The following is a 22,359-nucleotide window of genomic DNA, read 5'->3' on the forward strand; positions in this document are numbered from 1 at the left end:
GATTTAGAAGTGAGTAGTTTTTTGAGATTTACGATTATACTGTATTTACAGTAAAATGAAAAGACACACATTTGCCTGTTTTCCCACTGGAAATAGTGATATTTTGAAATATCACTGTCCTGGTCACAAAAGCAAAGTTTGTGGGGAATAATAGCCATTTTCTATACTTTTGAGGCATAAGCAATTAGCAAATAACACTTACTACCCAGGAACAAAAAAAAATAAATTGTTACACGGTGTAATCTTTCCATTGTTGTACAGCAGTATCTTCAACAACAATACAGCTGCATACGAACAGTCTTCAGTTTAATTATGAGTTATATCTTCTTAAAGACTTATGCAGTTACAACTCTCCTATTTCTTATGTTTGTCTGTATGTCTTACTCTATGTATGATTTTAAACCATATCTATATGGTACATATGGTCGAAAAACTGTATTTGCTCTAGCTACAAACTAACTGCGTCATTTGTCCCACTCGAATCTAACAATACTACCAGTACTGTGAAATACCAGAATGCCATATTACAAAAAAATAAACTCTGTTGGCATTACTAAAATAACAGTGGAGGATGAGCCCTCATTGTATATGAGACTTTTTCTTTCGTGCACCTTGGAATATCTTTCCTTCTTAACCTCCTCAACCGTTCTATTGCCTATACTCTAAGAAGTAAAGGCTTTCATTAGAACCTTGCTTTGCCTCTGTGAGGAGACCTTTTTAGGTGCTTCTAAGAACCTTTTTTTACATGGATTCTATATCCTCTATTTGCAGACTTTCTTTTTTCTCTTGTAAGCTATGAAACATCTATTGAAAATTGGAGTTTGCAAAACAATACAGTACCAGTATTATAAACCGTAATTTATAAACTGACTTGATCAGAAGGGTTAAAAAATGAGGTCTTTGCAAAATGTTATTAAATGTTTCTTTGTCCTTGAAAATGATGTCTCCTTGCTGCTTTCAAATCTCCCACATCACCTTGCCTTTTATATAATCTACTGTCTTACTACGGCAAAGTAACGCCTGCTTTTCAGAGTTCCTAAAGTAATCCCGCAAATACAAGGCCAGCAATTATCGGCAGATTTAATAAATTAGACAGAATATTTAATAGATCTTATTTGCAAAATCCCCTCCCAATTTTAGCGGTTTCATTCAGAAACACCCCAGAATTACATATGCATCAAGGGCTAAAGTGCACAGAGACATTGCCCCTGCAAATCACGTATTAATTGCATGTTTATGCCATTGTGTGTGTTTTATAAATCCCATCCAAGAATTCGAACCCTCAGCGCCTGTTATACAGTAGTAAAACATGTGCAGTCTTTTTATAAATCTGGGCCTAAGTGTTTACATAATAGTTACTAGTATTTGCTTGGGATAGTATTTTAAAGAATGATACACATTGGCACTCTAGGTTGTATTTGTTTGTAAGGCCTCATACTGAATACGTGTATGTGGACACTCATTTAAGCTCTCAATGCAGACTGAATTGCTGTAACTCTGGAGGCAAGAATTAGTGTATAATGCACCCACAATTATGTAGTTTTGCTTCCTTGTGAACTGTTTAGTTGTTCACCATCAGGAAGGCCCGAATGTTAAGCCTGTCAGTTTAAAATTATTAGTGAACAGCAACTACCAGCCTGAAAATGCACCTCAAATATGTATAGGCACTTACTAACAAAAAAATTCTGTACCAATATATAACTGGAATCTAGCCTTCTGCCTGTAGCTGATTCATGACATAATGTACCTCAGTACCTTGCTGCCTCTCTGTCTTTCTTAGCCTACAGTCAATATCTCATGATACAGGGTCAGGAATCAGTCTTCATTCTTGTATTACATGTATATGAAAGCTGAGGTTTAATAAACCTATACAGAATCATATAGATTAAGTCTTTGGTATCTATCAAAAGACAACATCATTTTTACACAGGCTTTTAATGAGAGAATTGTAATTAGAGCAGTGTTAGAGCAGGCTTTAATGGTGTAAAGTGCAATACAGCAATCCTTTATCCAAGATGCCAGGGCAGCAGTTCCATAATGAGGGTCGGCGTGAGTCTGATTTACCATGTTTGTCATGAACTCTGGATACTATAGTAACGGTGCTCTCTTGTTTGCTTTTTCTTGCTGCCACTATGGAAGCGAAGTTTTCCGCTCCTGCAGGAAGCACAGTTATGGTAATGAAATGGTCTACTCTAATCGACATTCACTTGTTCCTCCAAAACTTTGCCCTCCTCTTTCTTTCCCTTTGTAGCTCACAGTACTTTCTCATTTCTTTGTTTTCCTGATTCTCTTTTAACACATTTTGTATTTCATTTATCATTTTGGAGATTAATTTTGGTTCTCCAAAAAGGTGCCAGATTTGGAAGATTACACATAGGCCTTTCTGTTAATCCACAGTGCAAGGATAGCAATACAAGCACAGGAAATGTGAGCCTCATTGCCACTTAAACATGCCTTAGCTACTCTGTCACCATAAAAGAATGTTGCACTTATGAGGTAAGGGAGCAGTAAGTCTCCATACCTTTCTAGTTCGTGGCCAAAGAAATGCAGAATAAGAAGAGTACAATACTGTCCAATTCACTTTGAATTTGAACTATGGACATTATTTTTAAGGTCATTTGAAATGAGTATACCATAAACTGCTTGCACATTGTAATGTTATAGCCATAGTATGTGGTATGTGTGTTAAGCTAACAAGAATGCAAATGCTATTGAAATGGCATTATTGAGATATATGTGCTCAACTCATATATATATATATATATATATATATATATATATATATTACAGTATATATAGCTTCAGAGCATCATTATGGACTACAGTTTACCTAAAAAAGGTAGCTTTAAACAGTCAAAGAATGTCCTGTAATCTATCCTATCCATTCACTATCAATAGAATTTTATATTACGTTTCCTCACATTTATTAAAACTGCCTTTTCCTTTCCTCAGACTCAGAGACCACAGAAGACGAGACAGCTGAGCATCAGATACGCATGGCAACAAAAGAAGGACCCCGTGCTCCTCAGGACCAGGCTGTTCACAGAGAGCCTACAGGTAATTGGAATGAATTTTTCTGTTGCAATTTCATCAAAACCAATTTACATCAAAGTTTATTAAATATGTAGTTGACACGTTTCCATATTAATCATATAAATGAGATAATAGCACAGTGCTGACATAAAAAAAAAGTAAACCCTATGCTGTGGTATGATAACTATAGTATTTGCTACCCATACACAGCTGCTCTCAAGCACTTTTTGTACATGAGCCATCAGCTTTTAACTTGATGTAGTTTCTTGTAGTTCCTACATATAACTACAAGGACAACTGCAACCATTTCTTTAGGAATTCATTAACATAGTTTCCATAGGTTATGCTATAAAATGTACAAAACAAAACAAAGCATTAATATTATACTGTTATAATATTACCAAACGCATTGCACAATAACACAAAGCAAATTAAATATCTACTTGCTGAAGTGGTTTTTATTTTAGCCAGCGAGGTGTTCACTTGTGGCAGCAATGCACTAGCAAAAGCCACAGGGATGTGACGTTAGCTCCCTAGCAACAAGCTTGTTGGGAATGGATTCTTTCAGTGCGGCGGGTTAGTGCATTTGAGAAGACTCATGAAGTTAATTGGAGACTTAAGTTGATGAGAAGCAATTACCCTCCGCAGTACGAATTAAAACAATGTGCTGCATTTTATACAAAAAAATTAGAAAAAACTGGTTGCGTAGAGGATTTATACTGGACTCTGGCGCCCCCGATAAAACAAGGGAGTGGTTGTACAGTATTTGTTAGCCTATTTGTTTTTCTATGGGTCTCTCGCTATATCACAGCCCTTGATATATAGCAGATTGATATTGGACCTCGACACACGTGATATATCGAGTGGGTCGTGTACTGCATCTTTCTGAGAACAGTGTTGAAAAGGTAACGCTATGTAACACAATTTTTGTTCCTGGGTAGTAAGTGTTATTTCCTAATTGCTTATGCCTCAAAAGTATAGAAAATGGCAATTATTCCCCACAAACTTTGCTTTTGTGACCAGGACAGTGATATTTCAAAATATCACTATTTCCAATGGGAAAACAAGAAAATGTGTGTCTTTTCGTTCACATAAAGTCTGAAAAAAACAACATATGAATCCAAATTAACATGTGTTTATACTAAAGTAATACAAAAATGACTACAAAGGATTTAGAAGTGAGTAGTTTTTCGAGATTTACGATTATACTGTATTTACAGTAAAATGAAAAGACACACATTTGCCCGTTTTCCCATTGGAAATAGTGATATTTTGAAATATCACTGTCCTGGTCACAAAAACAAAGTTTGTGGGGAATAATTGCCATTTTCTATACTTTTGAGGCATAAGCAATTAGGAAATAACACTTACTACCCAGGAACAAAAAAAATAATAATTGTTACACGGTGTAATCATTTCTATACTGTGAATTATAAATCACGATAGAAATAATGAGTTTTGGATTTATAATAAGTTTATATCATATGAAGGGTGTCTCATAATAGAAGAGCCATTATTTGCTCAAAGCTTTTCTTCAAGGTCCTCAAGGTGACATCTCTTATATAATAAGAGTTACCCTACACACGATATATTAACTTATATAAATCTGTCTGAGGAAAAAAAATATATATATATATATATACCTGACTGCAGTGGGACCAGAGAAAGGGTGGATATGTAAAAAGTCAGATAAATGAATCCTGTTTTAGATACCATTATACACAACTGTAACGATACTATATTCACACAATTATTGTCCCCTAAATCCCTTGTTTCGAAAGATACAGGGTATTGATGCTTTTGACAGAGTAGCTGTCTGCCAAGTCGAGGCGTGCATTTGTTGCTGAGTTACAGCCAGGAGATCGAGATGGAGGTTGAAGTTGATACACCCCGCAGGCGATCAGGATTTATCTACATATCAACACACTGAACAGCTCAAGTGACACTACCAGCAGTGGTAGTGCACGGAGCACATTCAACACAATGTACAAAAACTTTGGTAAGATCTACAATCGCTAAACTAATCTTCTCAGTTCAATAATAAACTGACGTTGCTGAAGAGGTTGATCATGACGAATAAATGGTTAGGGTGGATATGTGACGGGTGGATACACAACGGATTACTGTATATACAGTCAACCTCAGTTAACTTGACTGGTCGATAACTTGACATCTTTGCTTAACTCGACAGACATTCTTGGTCAAGGATATTCCTATAATAATATCTTTATTTTTATATAGCCCTTTCATAGTGGACCGCCATCACAAAGCGCTTCACAGAGGTAGGCTCTGAACTGGGCATTATATGCAAAGTCACTTACAGTAAGACACTGATTTAACATCTCATCCGCAGTATGGAGCACAAGGAGGATAAGTAACTTGCTCAGGATAACACAGTGAATCAGTCAGTGGTAGAGGTGAGATCTGAACCAGTGACCTTCTGGTTCCAAGCCCTGGACTTTAACCACTGGACCACACTGCCTCCCATGCATCCTACATATACAGTAAACCTTGGTTAACTCAGCACCCCGCAAGAATGCCATTCAATGTTGACATCCAAGGTGTCGCATTAACCACAGGTGCACTTGAGCCACTTACAAGCTAAATGTCCTTATGAAAACTGTTGAAAGAAATGCATTGAATGAATCACTTACAGTATACAGTACAAACTTGGTACAACATCTAATATATATAAAAATTGCAGAAGCTCATCATTCAAAAAACAAATTCGGGACCAAGGTGTCGCGTTATCCACCAGTCGAGTTAACCAAGGTTGAGTGTGTGTGTGTGTGTGTGTGTGTGTGTGTGTGTGTGTGTGTGTGTGTGTGTGTGTGTGTGTGTGTGTGTGTGTGTGTGTGTGTGTGTGTGTGTGTGTGTGTGTGTGTGTGTGTGTGTGTGTGTGTGTGTGTGTGTGTGTGTGTGTGTGTGTCTATATTGTAAACCGGCTCATTCTCCACGGCTCGTTGCCCCATTAAAAGTAGACCTAGGACACAGGAACTTTTTTTCAAAAGCAGCTCTAAATACACATTTATGAAGGGCCCTGATTGGCTTGGAGGATAGCTACTCTGTTTACCTGGCATAAAACAAAAAACACACAGTACTCACAATTGTAACTGCTCAGAGATTTCCATTAGCTATATACAGTAGATCTGAAATGTGCAGTCTTGAAAGAAACACATTTAGCGGACGTGTATTAAGTTAAATGAAGGTCTTATTGTTCTTGGGTTTTCTGTTTGCACTTGCACTTCCTCTGCAGTGTCTTCTGGGTCAAAGCATGGAACTGGCTGAAAGCATGTCAGTCAATAGGGAAAGCAGCTGATTGGTTATTAACAGGAAAGAAGACAGTGAGGGGGTGGGGGGGCAATTTCACTCTCCAGGTAAAATGACTCAGGAAGTACGTGGCTTGTAAACAGGTCATGTTTTAAAATGAAAATACTTGTTTTAAATAAATATCTGTTATTTTAAAAAAAGCAATACATTTTATGATATTTGCAATTGCAATTTGCAGTTGTTATGATTTTTGGTCTTCTTTTACATTATGCACTGTATGGCGTATGAAACCGCATAAAGCGCTTTGGACAGGCATTGTGTCATCAAGGTTTGTTCTGACTAGTACAATGAAAACTACAATAACACTAATTCAATTGATGTGACTAAGTTAAAAAAAAAAAAAATCTGAAACAAAAAATGCAGAAGCTCAACATGCAAAGAACAAAATAATGTCACTGAGGGAGTCAAATTCTGAAATGAAAGTGTACGATAAACCAAAGAGACGCTAGTGTTAGCCATGTAGACGTCTTCCCTCCGTACAGAACTAGGACTGAAAAGATTCTGAAAGTTCCATTGATGTTGACCCTGTGTAATTCAAAACATTACAAACTACTTTACCCAGCTTGCACAGAGAAAAAACAGTAAAGCTTTATATTCAAGCTACGACACTCAGAATGATAAAACGGTCAGGGAACAAAAACTGTTTTAAAAGGTAATTGAAGCTCCTTCCTGTGTGTTTTGGGTGTGAATAAATGGGGATAGGTGGGAACCTCTATGCTACGATAGCATATATTTGTTTTAATGATATGTATAATGGACATTTTCTATCTACTTAATCACAAACATGTATTCTTGTTTGTAGGCAATTCGGACTGGATAAAGGATGCCACCCCTGAAACAACGGCCACTTCAGGTTGGACTGGGTCGAGGGCGGGTAGCTGGGCAGGAAGCCAGAACACTGTGGTGGAGAAGGATCTGTCTGGCATGGGTTCGGGAGTCACTGTTTCCACGCAGAAGGATGCTTTCTCCAAGCCTTCCAGGCAAGCTAACGGGCAGGAGCCGCCCGACATCCAGATCAGGCACCTAGGGGTCGAGCCTCTGATTCGGGCGTCCCGCTCCAATCTGTCCCGGCCAGTCTGGGGGTCCGAGGAAAGTCTGTCTTTAGCTAGTGATTACTACGGTAGCACTTTCAGTCTCTATAGAGGGAGGACTTTTTCTATACCCCTGTAAGTAAAATAACATTTAAAAAAGCCGAACGCTAAGCTACAGTGCACCCTTGCTATAACACTCCCTTGTAATACATTCATTTGTTTAATATATTTATGATTTTCACCTTTTGAAATGGGTCTGGCCATCAGGGGCCGGTGGAGAGGGATAGAAAAGTGAAATAATAACATGACTATTGAACAGAAGGTACAGTGAATATGATCCATTTGAAACTGCAGTAATGATATCTTCCGGATTCCTAGTTAGAAATGGCTATCTACCTAGACTTCCATGTCCATTTGTGTTAGGCAGAGAGAGACATTTCATTTATGGACTATACCAATCAAAAAAAGAAAATGCTTATACAGGGGTAATGATCCCTTTGATTGATGGGCGACTGGGCAATTCCCTCTCTCTGTACCTCCTGTTTCAATCCTTCTCTCTCTCTCTCTCTCTGTACCTCAACTGTAAAGCACAAAATAACAGAATCTACACTCCAGTGCTATAGCCAGGGTCCACTGTGCACGTCTATATTGAATCCTTATCCTCCCATCCTTCATTTTGCCTTTCTCCCTACAAACGCTAAACTGTAAAATCACTTCTTTGTTTTGTTAAAACTCACTTTCTATTTATAATTTTTTTAAAGCTTAAAAATCTCTAAACCGGCTTACATTTTACAGAAGCACAATTTCATTTAACTTTATTCGACTATTAACTTAAAGCCTCATGGGGAAGATGGCAATGCCATTTAATATGTGGATACTATTTACACTCTAGCTAAATGTCAGTACACAGTGCTTACAGTGTACTTGGAACGTGCCAATCTTTGTTGTCAATGAAGTAACGTCCCCACTTTGGTTAGTACAGTGAAGTACAGTGACGGTTCTGTGTGAAGCAAATATATTTCATTGAATCTATTACCAACTGTAGTAAGTGGTCCACATTTAGAATTATCTGTAAGCATGTCTACTGAATTGTACAGTTTCAGCTTTGCTGTGCCAAATTCTCAGTGTTCCATTCCAGGGGCCAAGTCACACAATAAAAATCATACACTAACATTTCATTTAAACTGTACATTTAGAAACAATAAACTAAAACTGTTTAAGTATAAGGAAGCACATGTACTTAATTAGCTACTGTTTGGTTTAAATGTTTAGTGAATAGCTTAATGATTGGTAGTGGTAAACTGAAAGGTATACGTGTTTTAAATAAGAACATTTAAAATTTCTGAGGATGAGAAGTTGTTTGCTAGCACAACATGTGCCATATCTAATAGAATGTTATTCCACAGGGCAGAACAAAACTGTTAAAATATTGGAATCTACAATAATCCACCCATCACAAATAATTATATCACTTTTGCAATGCTGATTTAATAAAGGATTAAAACAGTTTCAAACAGCAGTATGGCAGTAGCACAGTGGTATAGGAACCCATTCCATTCAGTACCATATCTGCTTACCATTTAATATACCATTATACCATTGTTTCAAAAGACTACTCTGTATGGTAGTTAATGGTATTACTAGGCTTGCTTCTATTCAAATTTTATTTTTTAGCGAAATCGACGCGTAACATCAATGTTTTTTTTAGAAAGAATTTACCTTTTTTCTATCTTTATTTTTCAATTTAAGAAGAGAACAGGTAAAATTGACGTTTATACTAAAACAGACTTTTTATGCAATTGAGAAACGTCTCATTTAGCAAAACTCCTTTATCATGTTCACCATGCAACAAAACCATCTGATTGTTACGAGATTGTTTAACAAAACATTAAATAAGAACTAACTTGCACTTATTAATCAATCTGAGCTCCCCCTCTCCTGCTTCAGCACAGCCAGACTCAGAGTCACTGGAAGACAAGGCAGACAGGCCTGCTTCATATTGAGACTTCAGCCGTCGGTCAGGGTATTGTGCACAATACTCATTAAATGTTTTTTTCTCTTGCGCCCTATTTTCAAATCAAACTAGCCTGTGAATATATACTTATAGCAACAGCTAACCTACACCTTAACCCGCTAATTTCAAAGTAGGTGCTTTGAATGACAGGCGCTGTAGCTGGCAAATGAAAGTGCACAGTCGGTACAGGTCTTGATGATTGACAGTCATTTAAACGAGTGAGAGAATTCAGCACTGCTTCAGCCAACGAGATCTGTCACAACAGCGTGAAATGATTTACAGTGAAACTACAGTAACCTACTAAGGGACCACTGAGATGACTGATAGCGAGTGGTTTTACTGATGTTTGTCCTATGTAAATTTATTTCAGTCAAACTCATATTTTTGGGGAATTCACAGTTTAACGAGCTTTACCCATTTAAAATCGAAAAGTAGCAAGCCTAGGTATTGCCAATATTATTTTTTTTCTCTATAATACCATTTATCAGTACCATTTTACCATTGAAAAAAAGAAGTTACTCATATATTAAGGTTCAGTGGTTACCATTAGAATATGTATGCAAGTCTTATTCTTCACAGTAATTTAAGGGTTGAAATCTCAGTTGGTGACAGAAAGGCTCTTGGAAATTAATATTGTTCATCATGCTGGAAAAAGATTAATAGTTAATTGTTTTTTCTTTAATGACAAAATGTGAAATTTAATCAGCCGCCTTCTGAATTATTATGCATACGATCTTCCGGTTCAGTGTTTTTAGCATTTATTTAAATCGAGCCAACAGACTGAAGGGTGTCGTTTTAGTATAGAAATTGATCATCCTCCCGGTTTTTCAGTTATTTCTCTTCCTGTTATTTTGAGTTCACACTTTCCTTTGACCTCCTTTCTTTACCGTTCATTCCCTGATAATTTCAGTTCTGGCACACACACCAGTGTAAGGAAAAACAAAAGGTATTGAGCTACTGTATACCTTATTAAGACCAGACACAAGGAAATACAAACTGAATGTCACACATTCATCCATAACTTGGAATAAAACATACCAAAATGTTGCCAAAGTCCACTAGACAAACGTTTCTCTGTCTACAGCGTAGTAGTGCTTTTTATAATTGTGTTTTCTGTTGTTCATGAGAAGAGAGGTCTGCTTCCCCTGCTGGCCAGGTTTCAATGGTCCCTTAATGACACCATTGGCTCTTATTGCTCTATGTTGCTCCAGGGTTTTGAACACATACTCAATATAGCATAGATGGAATAGAAAAATAAAGTGAGAATGTGTTTGTCTGTTGGACTAAAAAGGTTTTATTCTAAAGTAAAATCATTAGGGCCGGTGAAGGCATAGTATTTATTGGATTGGTATCTTGTCATATACTCCATACCCTTTATAATAAGTGGTGGGAATTCAAATTCGAGGACATACTGTTTAAACAACAATATTTTCCTTTGAATTCCAAGCAATCCCTGCTTAATCATAAGAATAGGTTTATTCCATCCCTTTTTCATATGGTATCTGCCACATATTGTAAAGTGTACATGTAAATTATTCATAAAGGGATAGCATGTCTGGAAATAAATAGGACTCTGATGCATTTAGACCACATGCTAATGCTTTTTGAATAAGACCCTGTCCTCATAAAAAGATAAGAAATCAGTTTTTCCACATAACCATTTATTCAATACCATTTTGTATTTTCAATTGGTGTGTGTGGTGTCATCGACCCCTTTGGTTTACCATTGATTGTTCTGCATGCTGTAGACTGAGGGTGGTAAACTTTTCTGCATGTTGAACTATGTAAGTTTCTTTTTGCATGGTGTTTTTATTTATTTATTTATTTATGTATTAAAATGTTTGTGTTAAATGTGACTCATAACCAAAAACATATGTCTGTTTATGAGACAGGCCTAGCAAAGGCAGAAACAGGTTATTTTAATGCCAGTGAAAGATGAAGGTCTGGAATAGAATAAAGCCCCCCCCCCATCTGTCATTTCACAGGTTCAAGGACAGCTCAGGATTATGAATTAAAACACCCTGAAAAAGGATAGATAGAGAATATAATGTCTGTGAAAAGAAAGGGTTTTGCAACCATTAAAACAGGGATATTTATCAAGTCAGGCATAGCACAGGGATGTGTTTAGCACAAGTTAAAGATGAGGGACTTTTACAACAATGAAAATGCGTAGACTCTAGGGGGCATTGTCTCTCTCAAAGTGAATTCCCCTAAGAGTGCATCCAGCTAAGTATTATTGCCATTTATGTTTTAATATAGAAGCTTTGTGTTTTATCCAGCTATCTATGATTCTATGAAAATAAGTAATATGTTGTAGTGCAACAATTTTTTTTGTTTGTTTGTTTGTTCAATTTTGGTAAACATACTGAGAATCAGTGGAAAGCACTACTGAGAGATAAAAGTCCTTAGATCTAAATAATTGTTACTTGGAGTGAAAGAAAGAAAGACAAGAATCTTCTTAATTCAAACAATACCTAAAAAAATATTCAAAGACACAATTTTATATCATGTTCTCAAGGCCTTTTTTTTAGACAATTTTGATTTGCCCCTCAGAAAGCTTGTTAATACAGCATGCCTGTAGGTTCTTGCATGCCTTTTGTGTTTCAGCACTGCCTTGATTGTACTGTTCATACAGTAAACTAGTAATGAGCTAGCTTTCTGGTGGAATCCTGGCCTAATTCAGGACCAGTCCAGTTATGTTGGAAGGATTAGGATAATTATTTTTTTTAATCAAGCACAATACCAAATATCAGGCCTCAGATCTCCCTCTGCCAACCTACACGGTAGATATTGGATAATTTTAGCTGTGTGGCAGTGAGTTATCTTTGTGGTTGTAAACAGAACTGCAGATATTCCCACAGTATGGCAAATGTCCTAAAAACAGTTTTAAATGTTAGTTCCTTGTAAAAAAGGATAGTAACATACCATGCCTCTCAACTAAAAGCCAGCCTACCAGACCACTTGCTGCACAGCCTCCTGTCTAACAATTTTAACTGATGTGCCTACAGCTTTAAATGCTAGACCAGCCAGCATTTTAGCCTTCAGTTCTCATGGTTCAACCCTTAACGCTTTTAATCAATTTGCACCACTTCCTCCCAACCAACTTAAAAGAACCAACTCCCAGTCCTAACTAACAAACAGCCCCACCCTCATAAAACTCGGACACTAACTCCCAGCCCTACTCTGACAATTATAATAGTCTGCCCCCCAGCCCTCATTTCTCACAAAAGGTAATTTCCCTTCCTCTGGCTTTACTTGTTCAGCCAGCATGGTCTTTAATTAGTAGGCCAACCTACTTTCAGCACCAAGCTTGTGCTTCTTAACCACTGGCTTCCTGTCCTCTTCCCAACAACTGGGCTCCACCACCACCCAGACCTCAGAGCTAACAGAAAGTTTCCCTTAATCACCTTCTTTCAGGAGCCTTTGTGGAGACGTTTTGAGGGAAGACTATGGCTGCCAAGCCACTGAGCTGGAGCAGAAATGGGACCTTGGGTCCCTAAGATACCCCTCTTCCCAATCCCAAGTTCTTCCACTTCCCTCTCCCAAAATTGGCAAATTATCTAGCTCCAATCCCATACCCAGCCGCTCTGGGTCAGCCCCAGCCACCCCCTTGACCCCCCGCAAGAAAATCGTGACCCCTGTTGAGTACCTGGATATAGTGCCTTCAGAATTTGAGGACAAGATCAAGCAGCCTAAATCCTCCGCACTGTCCCAAACCGGCACCCAGGATTCCCGTCCACAGACACCACTGAGCGAATACTCCCGGAAGGACTTAACACTCCGGCCCTCCCCCAAGCTGGCCCGGGCGAGCTCTAAGATCTTTGAGAAGGTGCGCTACTTTGAGGAAAGGCGGCGCAGTATTGACCAGCATGAGGGTTCCATCTCGGGATGCTCTTGGGCCGGGTTCCACCGGACGCGCTCCTTTGATCAGTCAGACGATGAGAAGAGCAGGACGGAAATCTCCCGAGAGAGCTCCAGGGAAGATCTGAGGGAGGCACTCAGGGCTGAAGCAGCTCAGCGGAGGTCAATATTTAAGAAGAAGGCTTCTTCTTTTGATGAAAAACCTTGCTACAGTCACAAGATCCAAGACATTGAGAACAAGTTCACCGAAGAGCTCCAGCGCATCAAGAAAGTGGTAGGCAAGCCCAATTTAAGCAAATCCTTCTCCACAGAGCAGATCTCACATAGGAGCGGGAGATCACCTATAAAAAAGTTGGAGCCAATTCCACCTGAGGTTCTTCAGAAGCTGCAAGACAGAGAGAGGATCCAGCAGCAGCAGCAACAGCAACTACAGAAACAGGAACAACTACAACAACAACAGCTTCAACAGCAGCAGCAACAGCTGAGCTCTATGAAACCTTTAGTGAGGGGCCTAGCAACAGTCAACCAATCGCAAGAAGGGGATATGTTCGAAAAAAAGTCACATTCTGATTTAACCAATCGTCCCTCTGTGACTAGAGAGCCAAGTGGAATCACTCCCCGCAAAGAGTTACCCAAGGGATTGGTCCCAGTGAAAGCAGTGCAGAAGAAGAGGGAAGAGCGAACAGTACCACAGCACCTTCGAGTGGAAGTAGAGGAGACCAAGACAACACAGCTTCCAGTACAGCGGATTGTGCAAAAACCTTCTAGTCCATTGGTTCAGAAAGAAGCCGTACGGCTCCCGCAGGTGCCCACACAAGCTCCTGCAATGGTTTCCAAACCTACACAAGCCCCCAAAGAAGCTGCCCAGATTCAAGAACTACCAACACAAGCTCCTCCAATGGTTTCCAGGTTAACACAATTCCCCTCCCCCGGCCCCTTGCCAGAGAAAATGAAGGAGAAGATGGAAGTTGAGGAGAGCCTTTCACAGCCAGCTCCAAGGCCAGCCATGCTACCCCGGATTGTGGTAGAGGCGGAGGCAGGTGGTGGAAGCGTTGGTCTGGAGGCTGACACGAAGAAGAAATCCAGTGTGGCGAAGGAAGGAAAGACCCAGAAGAGAAGAGGGAAGGGTTGTAAAACTCGTCCAATATCTCCAGATATGGAGTTAGGTAAGTCTTGTCTTTATATTATTTTAGTGAAAGACTAAATTGCCTTTTGGTGAAAGGGATGTATAGAACAAAAATAAAAATGGGACCTTTCATTCATTTTGTATCAACTCCATTTCAGCAGGAATTTTAACAAAGCCAAATGTTAACACTGCTAATGGATTTTCACTGTTAGAATCATAGAATATAGCTATGTACTACTAATATGTGAAAGTATGTTAGTTATAATGAAGAAACCAAGAAAGTACCAATATGTCAGCCGTATTGGGTCAGTGGTCATTTTCAATGTCACTGACTACTTTAGCAGACAGTGTGTTATGTTTACATAACCCTGCAGACATGACGTCATAATCTCAAATGGTCTCTTAGATATGAGGCTTTGACAGTGCTGAAATTTCACCAAGATGTCGCATGATCACTATATTGCAGCCATATTAGGCAATAGGTCAAAAATGAGGGTTACTGTTTTCATTACATTGAAAATATGAAGTCTATTGGCTACCTGATAATGTATATGTCCTACAAGTGAAAGCTAACCATGCTACCCCTTATTTACGTGGTAAACAGCAAGTTATTTCTTCATTACTTATATTATACTTAAGGCCCTATGAAAATTGCTATTCAAGCACTTTACAATAACTTTTGAAACGGTGTTGTAATTAACAGCTTGTAGGTAAAGTATATCTGCAAGGACAGCTTTTAGTTCTACATCAGATGCATGTTCAACATTTAGATCTTGTAAGGCAAATAAAATGTATAACACCCATACTGATCTTGGGCATCAGTCGACTCGTCAGTGACCACTGACAAGCAACCAGACTGTTTTATCAATTCCATAATCTCCTGTTTGTGATACTCAGCAGCTTTAGGTAAGTATTCATGTCTCAGCTGGGTGATGAAGGGATCACTCCACCATTTGCTACATTCAGTCTGAAGAATTTATGTAACTTTTGGACGTCCAGTTTTTCAAGAGAGATATTTTCTCAAACAAGCGATTCTGTCAAGTCAAAATTTAATGTGTTTCGTGCTTCCCAGTTTTCCCTGGACTTTTGGAACATGGAAGTCACTGTTTGTTGTTTCTTTGCAAGTAAAGCAAGTGTGGAACTGCTCTGGTTTTATGCCTTTCTCGTTCGTTGAATACTTGAATCTTCAGTGAATACTTGAATCTTGAAACAGATGATTTTCAGTACTGATCTACAGTAATGTTGCAGGATGTACTGAAGAGCTTACCCATCGCTGTGTAAAACTCCTGCTGGATACTGCTTTATGCGATCTGCTGCAGACACATTTTTAGCCTTTTCAGAGACATCAATTTTCTTGTTTACAGTGTGCAGTATTTAAATTTCTCACCTAGATTGCATATAGTCACATGACATAAACACTGCACAGCACTATGTGCATGGAGAGTAGTGCACGCAGTCACACAGCAGAGCCGTAAGTTTATTTAATGTGATATTTTTTTGTATGAAATACAAATAATAATTCTGAAATTTATTTTTATTTCTTAAGAATATTGAAAAAATCGTGGTAGTGGGCTAATTTCATGATTTCCGCACAGCCCGTAAAATGCACTCTATAACCAGAATTTTTATTTTTCTACTTGGCAGAGTCCTCGGATGATTCGTACATGTCAGCAGGAGAAGATCCATTGGAGTCCCCTGTGTTTGAGGTTCCTCTACAGGACATAGTTGCACAGGCTGGCACAGAGGCGCTGCTCAAATGTGTCATCACTGGCAATCCACTCCCAGAAGGCAAGTTACTCCTGTGTGCTTCTCACTTTCCTTTTCCACACAGCTGCTCAATTACTCTAATAATTCCTATGGAAACTTCTAGGATGACTCAAATATGTTATGACTTCATGACCCAGCATTGCTTATGACTTTTTTCCCCATATTGGCTCAGTTTTAGTGTTTGTCAATATATTATATATTGTGTATATCAATAAATGGGCTGCAGTGAATTACAAGGTTACTGTTTGTAATGAGGTGCTGCTGATGTTATAAATTCACAAGTGATACACAAGTGATTCATGATTAAATCACCCAAACACACCGATGCACAATTTTTAGATGCATTTTTATAATATTTAGCATGAGTTTTGCTAAAATAAATAGGTTAAATGTTAACAGTAAAACAATTAAAAATGTAATAACTATCAGAGTCTCTAGCCTTTCCTTCCTGTTGTTGATATCTGTGGTGGGGTGCCCAGCATGGGTGATTTAAAATGTATATTTGTGTTTAGACACAGGGATTGCACAATCACTCCACATGCAGATAAAATGTGTATTAGTATTTGGGCACGGGTATGTCGCAAAGTAGTTCATGTGCAGACTGTGCCGAGATTTAATTGAATGATTGATTAGCAAATTGAGTCTCGGCATAGCTGCTTAAAAGAGTCAGTGTTTCACGCACACAGGGTTGGGTGTTCAGTGTGGAGAGAATGGGAGAGAGTTGGGAAAACTAAACTAAAAGTAAAAACGATTGCTGCTAGTGTTGCAACTACCAGCAGGATGTTTGTTTTGGGGTTCGTTGTTAGTGATTTGCTTGTCTGTTTATTTTGTCCATTGTGCCTTTTGTTTTGTGAAGTGTTTTGTTTTGTTTAAATGTTTTATTTATAATTAAACTTGTGCATCAGCGCATTCATTTATCTCATTGCTGTCTGGGTGTACTACTACTTGCTGGCCTGACTTCACCACACAAGCCAACCTGTTCACAGTATCCTACTAGGATGTCTTCTCAAAGTTATCAAAGTTCTTGGTTGTAATTATTCAATTATTTTTGCTGATTGCGTATGGGCTGGGTTCAATATAGGGCTTAAAAAAACAAACACATTTCGTGTTTATGTGAATGTCAAGCCATATTGTGCATTAGCCATTCATAGCTGGGAAAAATAAAAACAGGCATCTGACAAAAGCCTTGGTTAGGTTTCCCACCACCCACAACCAACAACTTCATGTGGTGCAGTTCCCTTAACCACTGATCATCTCAAACCCACTATCACTTTTTTCCCCCAGCAACTTGGAAACATGGCAACATCCCTGTAAGGAGCAGTCCTACCCATCTGGTTAAAGTGGAAGGAGAGAGGCACACCCTGCTGATAAAGTGGGTGAAAGCTGGCGATGCCGGACAGTACTGTGTTAGCGCTGTCAACGAAGTGGGCAAGGCTTCCTGTAGCGCCACTTTGACAGTTAAATCAGGTGGGTGAGCATGTCAAAGGATTGGTGTGCAGCCAGGAGTAGGATAATAAAGACAGTTAAGTGGATGCTAGCATGAATAAAGAAAGGGTGACATTTAAATACGATTAAGGAGTTTGGTTTTAGAAGGAGCAGATCTCTTATGATGAAACATAGGGACATCTTCTATGAGACAGCTATCCATTGGTATTCTATTCATCGCACAGCCTAACAGATTTTAGATTTTTGAAATTCTTAGTAGTGAGTGCCCTTGTTGGTTATGATTTATCTCCACGCAATTTGTTTTTATGAGCCTTTTATCATAGTAAGCCTCTCTCCGGACAATTTTTTATATAAACAGCATTTTCCTGTCAGCCCTGGTCTCTCTCACACACAAGCTCATTCCTGCTGAGACTGGGAGAATCCTTAATATTTCAACATAAAGGATTTTCATTTAATTAGCAACAAAGTTTCCAAAATAAGGTAATATAACAAATATATTATATATATATATATATATATATATATATATATATATATAGACACACACACACACACACACACACACACACACACACACAGCTATATAGACAATATTTTCACTGTTAATTTCATTCAGTATTACTAATTTACAATTGCCTCTGGCAAACAAGGGATCTTAATGTAAGGTAAGTTATTGTTTATGTCAAAAGTCAATTGTATTGCCTTCTATTGGCATTAGCAGCATTAACACTGGTCCCTCTGTTTTGTGTTGGCTCTTTGCTTGCGTAGATGAAACCCCTCCCCAAAAAAAAACAAAAAACAGCTACAGTACAGGAAGTTAAGTCATACCAGGAATTCGCATTAACATTTACTTTATAGTTTTTGAAATATTGTCATATTCCAAATTGAAATATTAAATACAAGAAAATACCTTTAAAGAAAGGGGGCTCAGAGAAAGAACTTCACACACTTTTTAATTTTTTTTTTTTTTTTTAAATGGGGTTTAAAATTTGGGATTATTTGGCTCTTGGAGCCTTTTTTGTGGATGTCTTATTTTTGACAGATTGAGCTGCTTTTCAGTATGGGACAAAAAGCAATTTATTATTCATGTTTAATAAATGTATATTCCTCTGTTCAATTTTTCTTAATTTACTAACTTAGGAATAACAAGAACAAAAAATAGCTTTAAACTTGCAAGAATTGCAATAAAAATAATTAAGGTATAATAACGACTTGGAATAAAATATAATTATCTGAACACTCAAAGACATTAATAATGCAAGCAATTAAATATATCCTAGTCTGATTTAATCTCCCACAGTCTCTATGAAGATTTTAATTAAACTAAATGAGCTGTACCAGCAACTTTGATTAGCTATCATGTGCTTTATTATCCCTTCTGGGACGACAGTCCCAGATGGGAGTATGGTATATGTGCATGCTTTCTGACATTGTAACAGCATCTCAAACTCTCACCTAGTTGCGATTAAACTCATTAGAAATGATGAACAGTTGTCTTTGATTCTAACTAATCATGTTAGATAACAGTGTACTGATTTGGTCTGTTTTTGCCTCATTACTAAACTATTAGTTTCTCGGGCTGTTCAGGTTTTTCTTCTTAAAACTTCAAGGTGTGCGCTGTTATTATATACCACATTTAAAGGGATTCCGGCACTCAGCTTTGCCTTATGAATGTCAAACCACCTAGCAATGCAGCTTACATTCACAACAACACATTGGCATGTCTTGTGGCTTCCTAAATTAGGTTAAACCATAATAAACCATAATATTAGGTAAGCAGAAATTGGGAAGAAGAGCATCCATTACAAAATGATAGTCAAAGACAATGCAGCAACCTAATGGTACTGTGACGGGGTGCCCACCCCTTGTGTGTTTTTAATATTTATGTATGTATTAATTTATGTATGTATTATTTATTTATTATTATTATTATTATTATTATTTATTATTATTATTATTATTATTATTATTATATATTGTGTTTGTGCGGACAGCGAAAAGTTGTGTGTTTCTGTTTTGTTTATTTATTTAAAAACCTTGTGCAGAAGGTGACCATCTCCCGAGTTAATTAATTGATTAATTGTTGCTAACCGGAAGATGGTCACCTGTATTAAAACCAAAAGCTTTCTGCGCTCCAGGAGTGTCAGAGGCGAGGCGTGAGTCTAAATTACTAGAGAAAAAACTGCTATATCTAAATATACTATATCTCTGTACCCAGATCAGTAGCCGAAAAGCTATGCGGTGTAACCCAAGGGACCAAAGCCCTCCCTGGTGTTTCACATATGCAGCTACTGACACTATATGCAGCTACTGATTGTCCATGCAGACAAGGTTGTGAAGCACAGGGAGGAAGTGCTGCAGTGCGAAATGAACCACTTTCAGCTCTAGCGCGTCTATGTGCAGGGATGTCCAGCAACCCAACCAGGATCTGCAGACTCCTCTGCCTTCCAAGAACGCCCCCCCCCCCCCCCCCCCCCCAAAACCAGAGATGGATGCGTCTGTCGTAACCACTTGACGATTGAATATCACTCCCATTCTTACGCCTTCGCTAAGGTGAGGGGCTTGCCTCCACCGGCATAGCTCTTTCCAACATAGGCGAGACACTGCAGCCAACAGTGTCTGTCGTGCTTGGGGTGTAGCTGAAAGGCATTGAGCCATGCTTGGAGTGGGCACACGTGAAGCAACCCCAGTTGGATGGATGACGAAGCTGCAGCCATCAGACCCAGTAATTTTTGGCACAACACCAATTGCACTGAGGACCCTAGTTCAAACAGGGCCAGACAATTGAAAATGGCAGCTACTCTGTCATCCAACATGTAGGCTTGCATCATGATGAAATCCAGCCGGAGACCCAAGTAGTCCATACTCTGCACCGGTATTAATTGGCTTTTCGCATCGTTGAGGATGACCCAGCCTCAACAGATGCTCTGTCACAATCGCTGTGTGGGCGATGGTCCCCTCCTTGGACTGGGAACAAATCAACCCAGTCGTCCAGGTAATTCATCACCCTGAGTAGAGATATTTCCTGTGCGCTGGACAGATAGGAACATAAAAATACACGTCCTTTAGTTCCCGGCCGGACAGCCTGGAGGATGTGGTGGTGTGTGACCTTCTGGAACCTCCTCTCCCTCAAGAACGTTGAGGTGTCTTAGGTCTAGGATGGGGCAATGGCCGCTGTCCTTTTTTGGCATCAAGAAGTACCTCGAGTAGAAACCCTCTCTTTGAGAGGTGTGCAGGTACTACAGTTTTTTTTCTTTTTTTAATTTATTTTTTACTTGTAGAGTGAGGAAGACGATGATGGGGAGGTAGAGATGCAAAAGCAACAGAAGCGGCAGTAGCAGCAGAGGCAACAGCAGCAGCCCGAGAGGTGGTGGTCCCGGGATCCAACACCATTTGGACCCCAGGACTGGGCAGCTAAGCAGGATCAGTGAAGGAAGGAGGGGCTCCTATCTGCGGCTCCTGTGGCGAGTTTGGGCATGTCAGGGAGGACTGCCCCTGTGGAGACCCCCAGTATAAGGAGGCCTGGAACCGGGGCCTGGTTGGGGATGTGGCCAGAGTGGTTCTGAGACCAGCCAACACCCAAGAGGGTTGAGGCACAGCCACAGCCGGCACATGCAGGGGAAGAGTACCTGCTAGTCCCGCCTCCACCACTGTCACAGCCAAAAGGGGAGGAACCCCTGCCGCTGTCACAGCCAGAAGGGGAAGAGCCCCTGCCGCCTTCGCAGCCAGAAGGAGAGGAGCCCCTGCTGCCCTCGCAACCAGAAGGGGAGGAGCCCCTGCCACCTTTGCCATCAAGAGGAGAGGAGCAGGAGCTACCTCCATCACCACCATTGGGAGGAGTGGGGCTCCGGCTGCCGCCTTCGTGGCCAGGGGCTCCCCTCCCGCCATCACCTCCCGAGGGTCCACTGCCACCTTTGCCTCTCGAGAGACCGCTGCTGCCCTGTCGTGCATCGCCTGGGGATGCCAGTTCGCCATTGCCTGGGGATGCAAGTTCGCCATCGCCTGGAGATTCCAGTTCACCATCGCCTGGGAATGCCTGCCTTGCACCACCCAAGGATGCCACGCTCGCTTCGCTCAGGGATGCGACACCCACTCCACTAAGGGATGCCACATCTGGATCGCCTGGGGCTGCCTGCTGCTCCGCACCGCCTGGGGCTGCCTGTGTCTCCTTTTTATCCTCTAGGGTTGCTGAAGGTGCCGCTTCACCTGGAATTGCTGAAGGTCCCACTTTGCCTGGAGTTGCTGAAGGTCCCACTTCGCCTGGAGTTGCTGAAGGTCCCTCTTCACCTGGATTTGCTGAAGGTCCTGCTTCGCCTGGAGTTGCTGAAGGTCCCGCTTCGCCTGGAGTTGCTGAAGGTCCCGCTTGGCCTGGGGTTGCTGAAGGTCCCGCTTGGCCTTGGGTTGCTGAAGGTACCGCTTGGCCTGGGGTTACTGAGGTTCCCGCTTCGGCTTGGGGCACTGAAGGTCCCGCATTGCCTGGGGCTGCCTGTGTCTCCTTTGCTTCTCCTAGGGTTCCTGCTGGTCCTGCTTCGCCTGGGGTCACTGAGGGCTCTGCTTCGCCTGGAGTTGCTGAGGGCTCTGCTTTGTCTAGAGTCGCTGAGGGCTCTGCTTCTCCTGTGGTCGCTGCATGCTCCGCTTCGCCTGGGGTCGCTGCCAGTCCTACCTGGCAGCAGGAAATACTGTGGCTGGAGCCCCATAGAGGGGATCTGCCCGCCATGAAGAAGGGGGGAGGTCAAGAAACCAGCTCCCCC

The 22,359-nt window shown here is 40.2% G+C and overlaps 1 protein-coding gene across 4 annotated transcripts in view; it reads left to right on the top strand.

Moving 5' to 3' along the window:
• LOC121322068 (striated muscle preferentially expressed protein kinase-like) overlaps positions 1 to 22,359 on the top strand; it is a 140,042-nt gene that overhangs the window by 45,277 nt on the left and 72,406 nt on the right. For 3 of the 4 annotated variants that reach the window (XM_041261560.1, XM_041261562.1, XM_041261561.1), the window contains 5 exons: positions 2,953 to 3,057; positions 7,166 to 7,343; positions 12,826 to 14,435; positions 16,040 to 16,183; positions 17,447 to 17,629. In XM_041261560.1, the coding sequence (XP_041117494.1) occupies positions 2,953 to 3,057; positions 7,166 to 7,343; positions 12,826 to 14,435; positions 16,040 to 16,183; positions 17,447 to 17,629 (2,220 nt within the window). Of the gene's footprint in view, positions 1 to 2,139; positions 2,175 to 2,952; positions 3,058 to 7,165; positions 7,344 to 12,825; positions 14,436 to 16,039; positions 16,184 to 17,446; positions 17,630 to 22,359 lie in introns of all 4 variants that reach the window. The other variant, XM_041261559.1, reaches the window with a different exon arrangement.

Source organism: Polyodon spathula, chromosome 10 (genome assembly GCF_017654505.1).
Source record: "Polyodon spathula isolate WHYD16114869_AA chromosome 10, ASM1765450v1, whole genome shotgun sequence".
Taxonomy (NCBI): Eukaryota; Metazoa; Chordata; class Actinopteri; order Acipenseriformes; family Polyodontidae; genus Polyodon; species Polyodon spathula.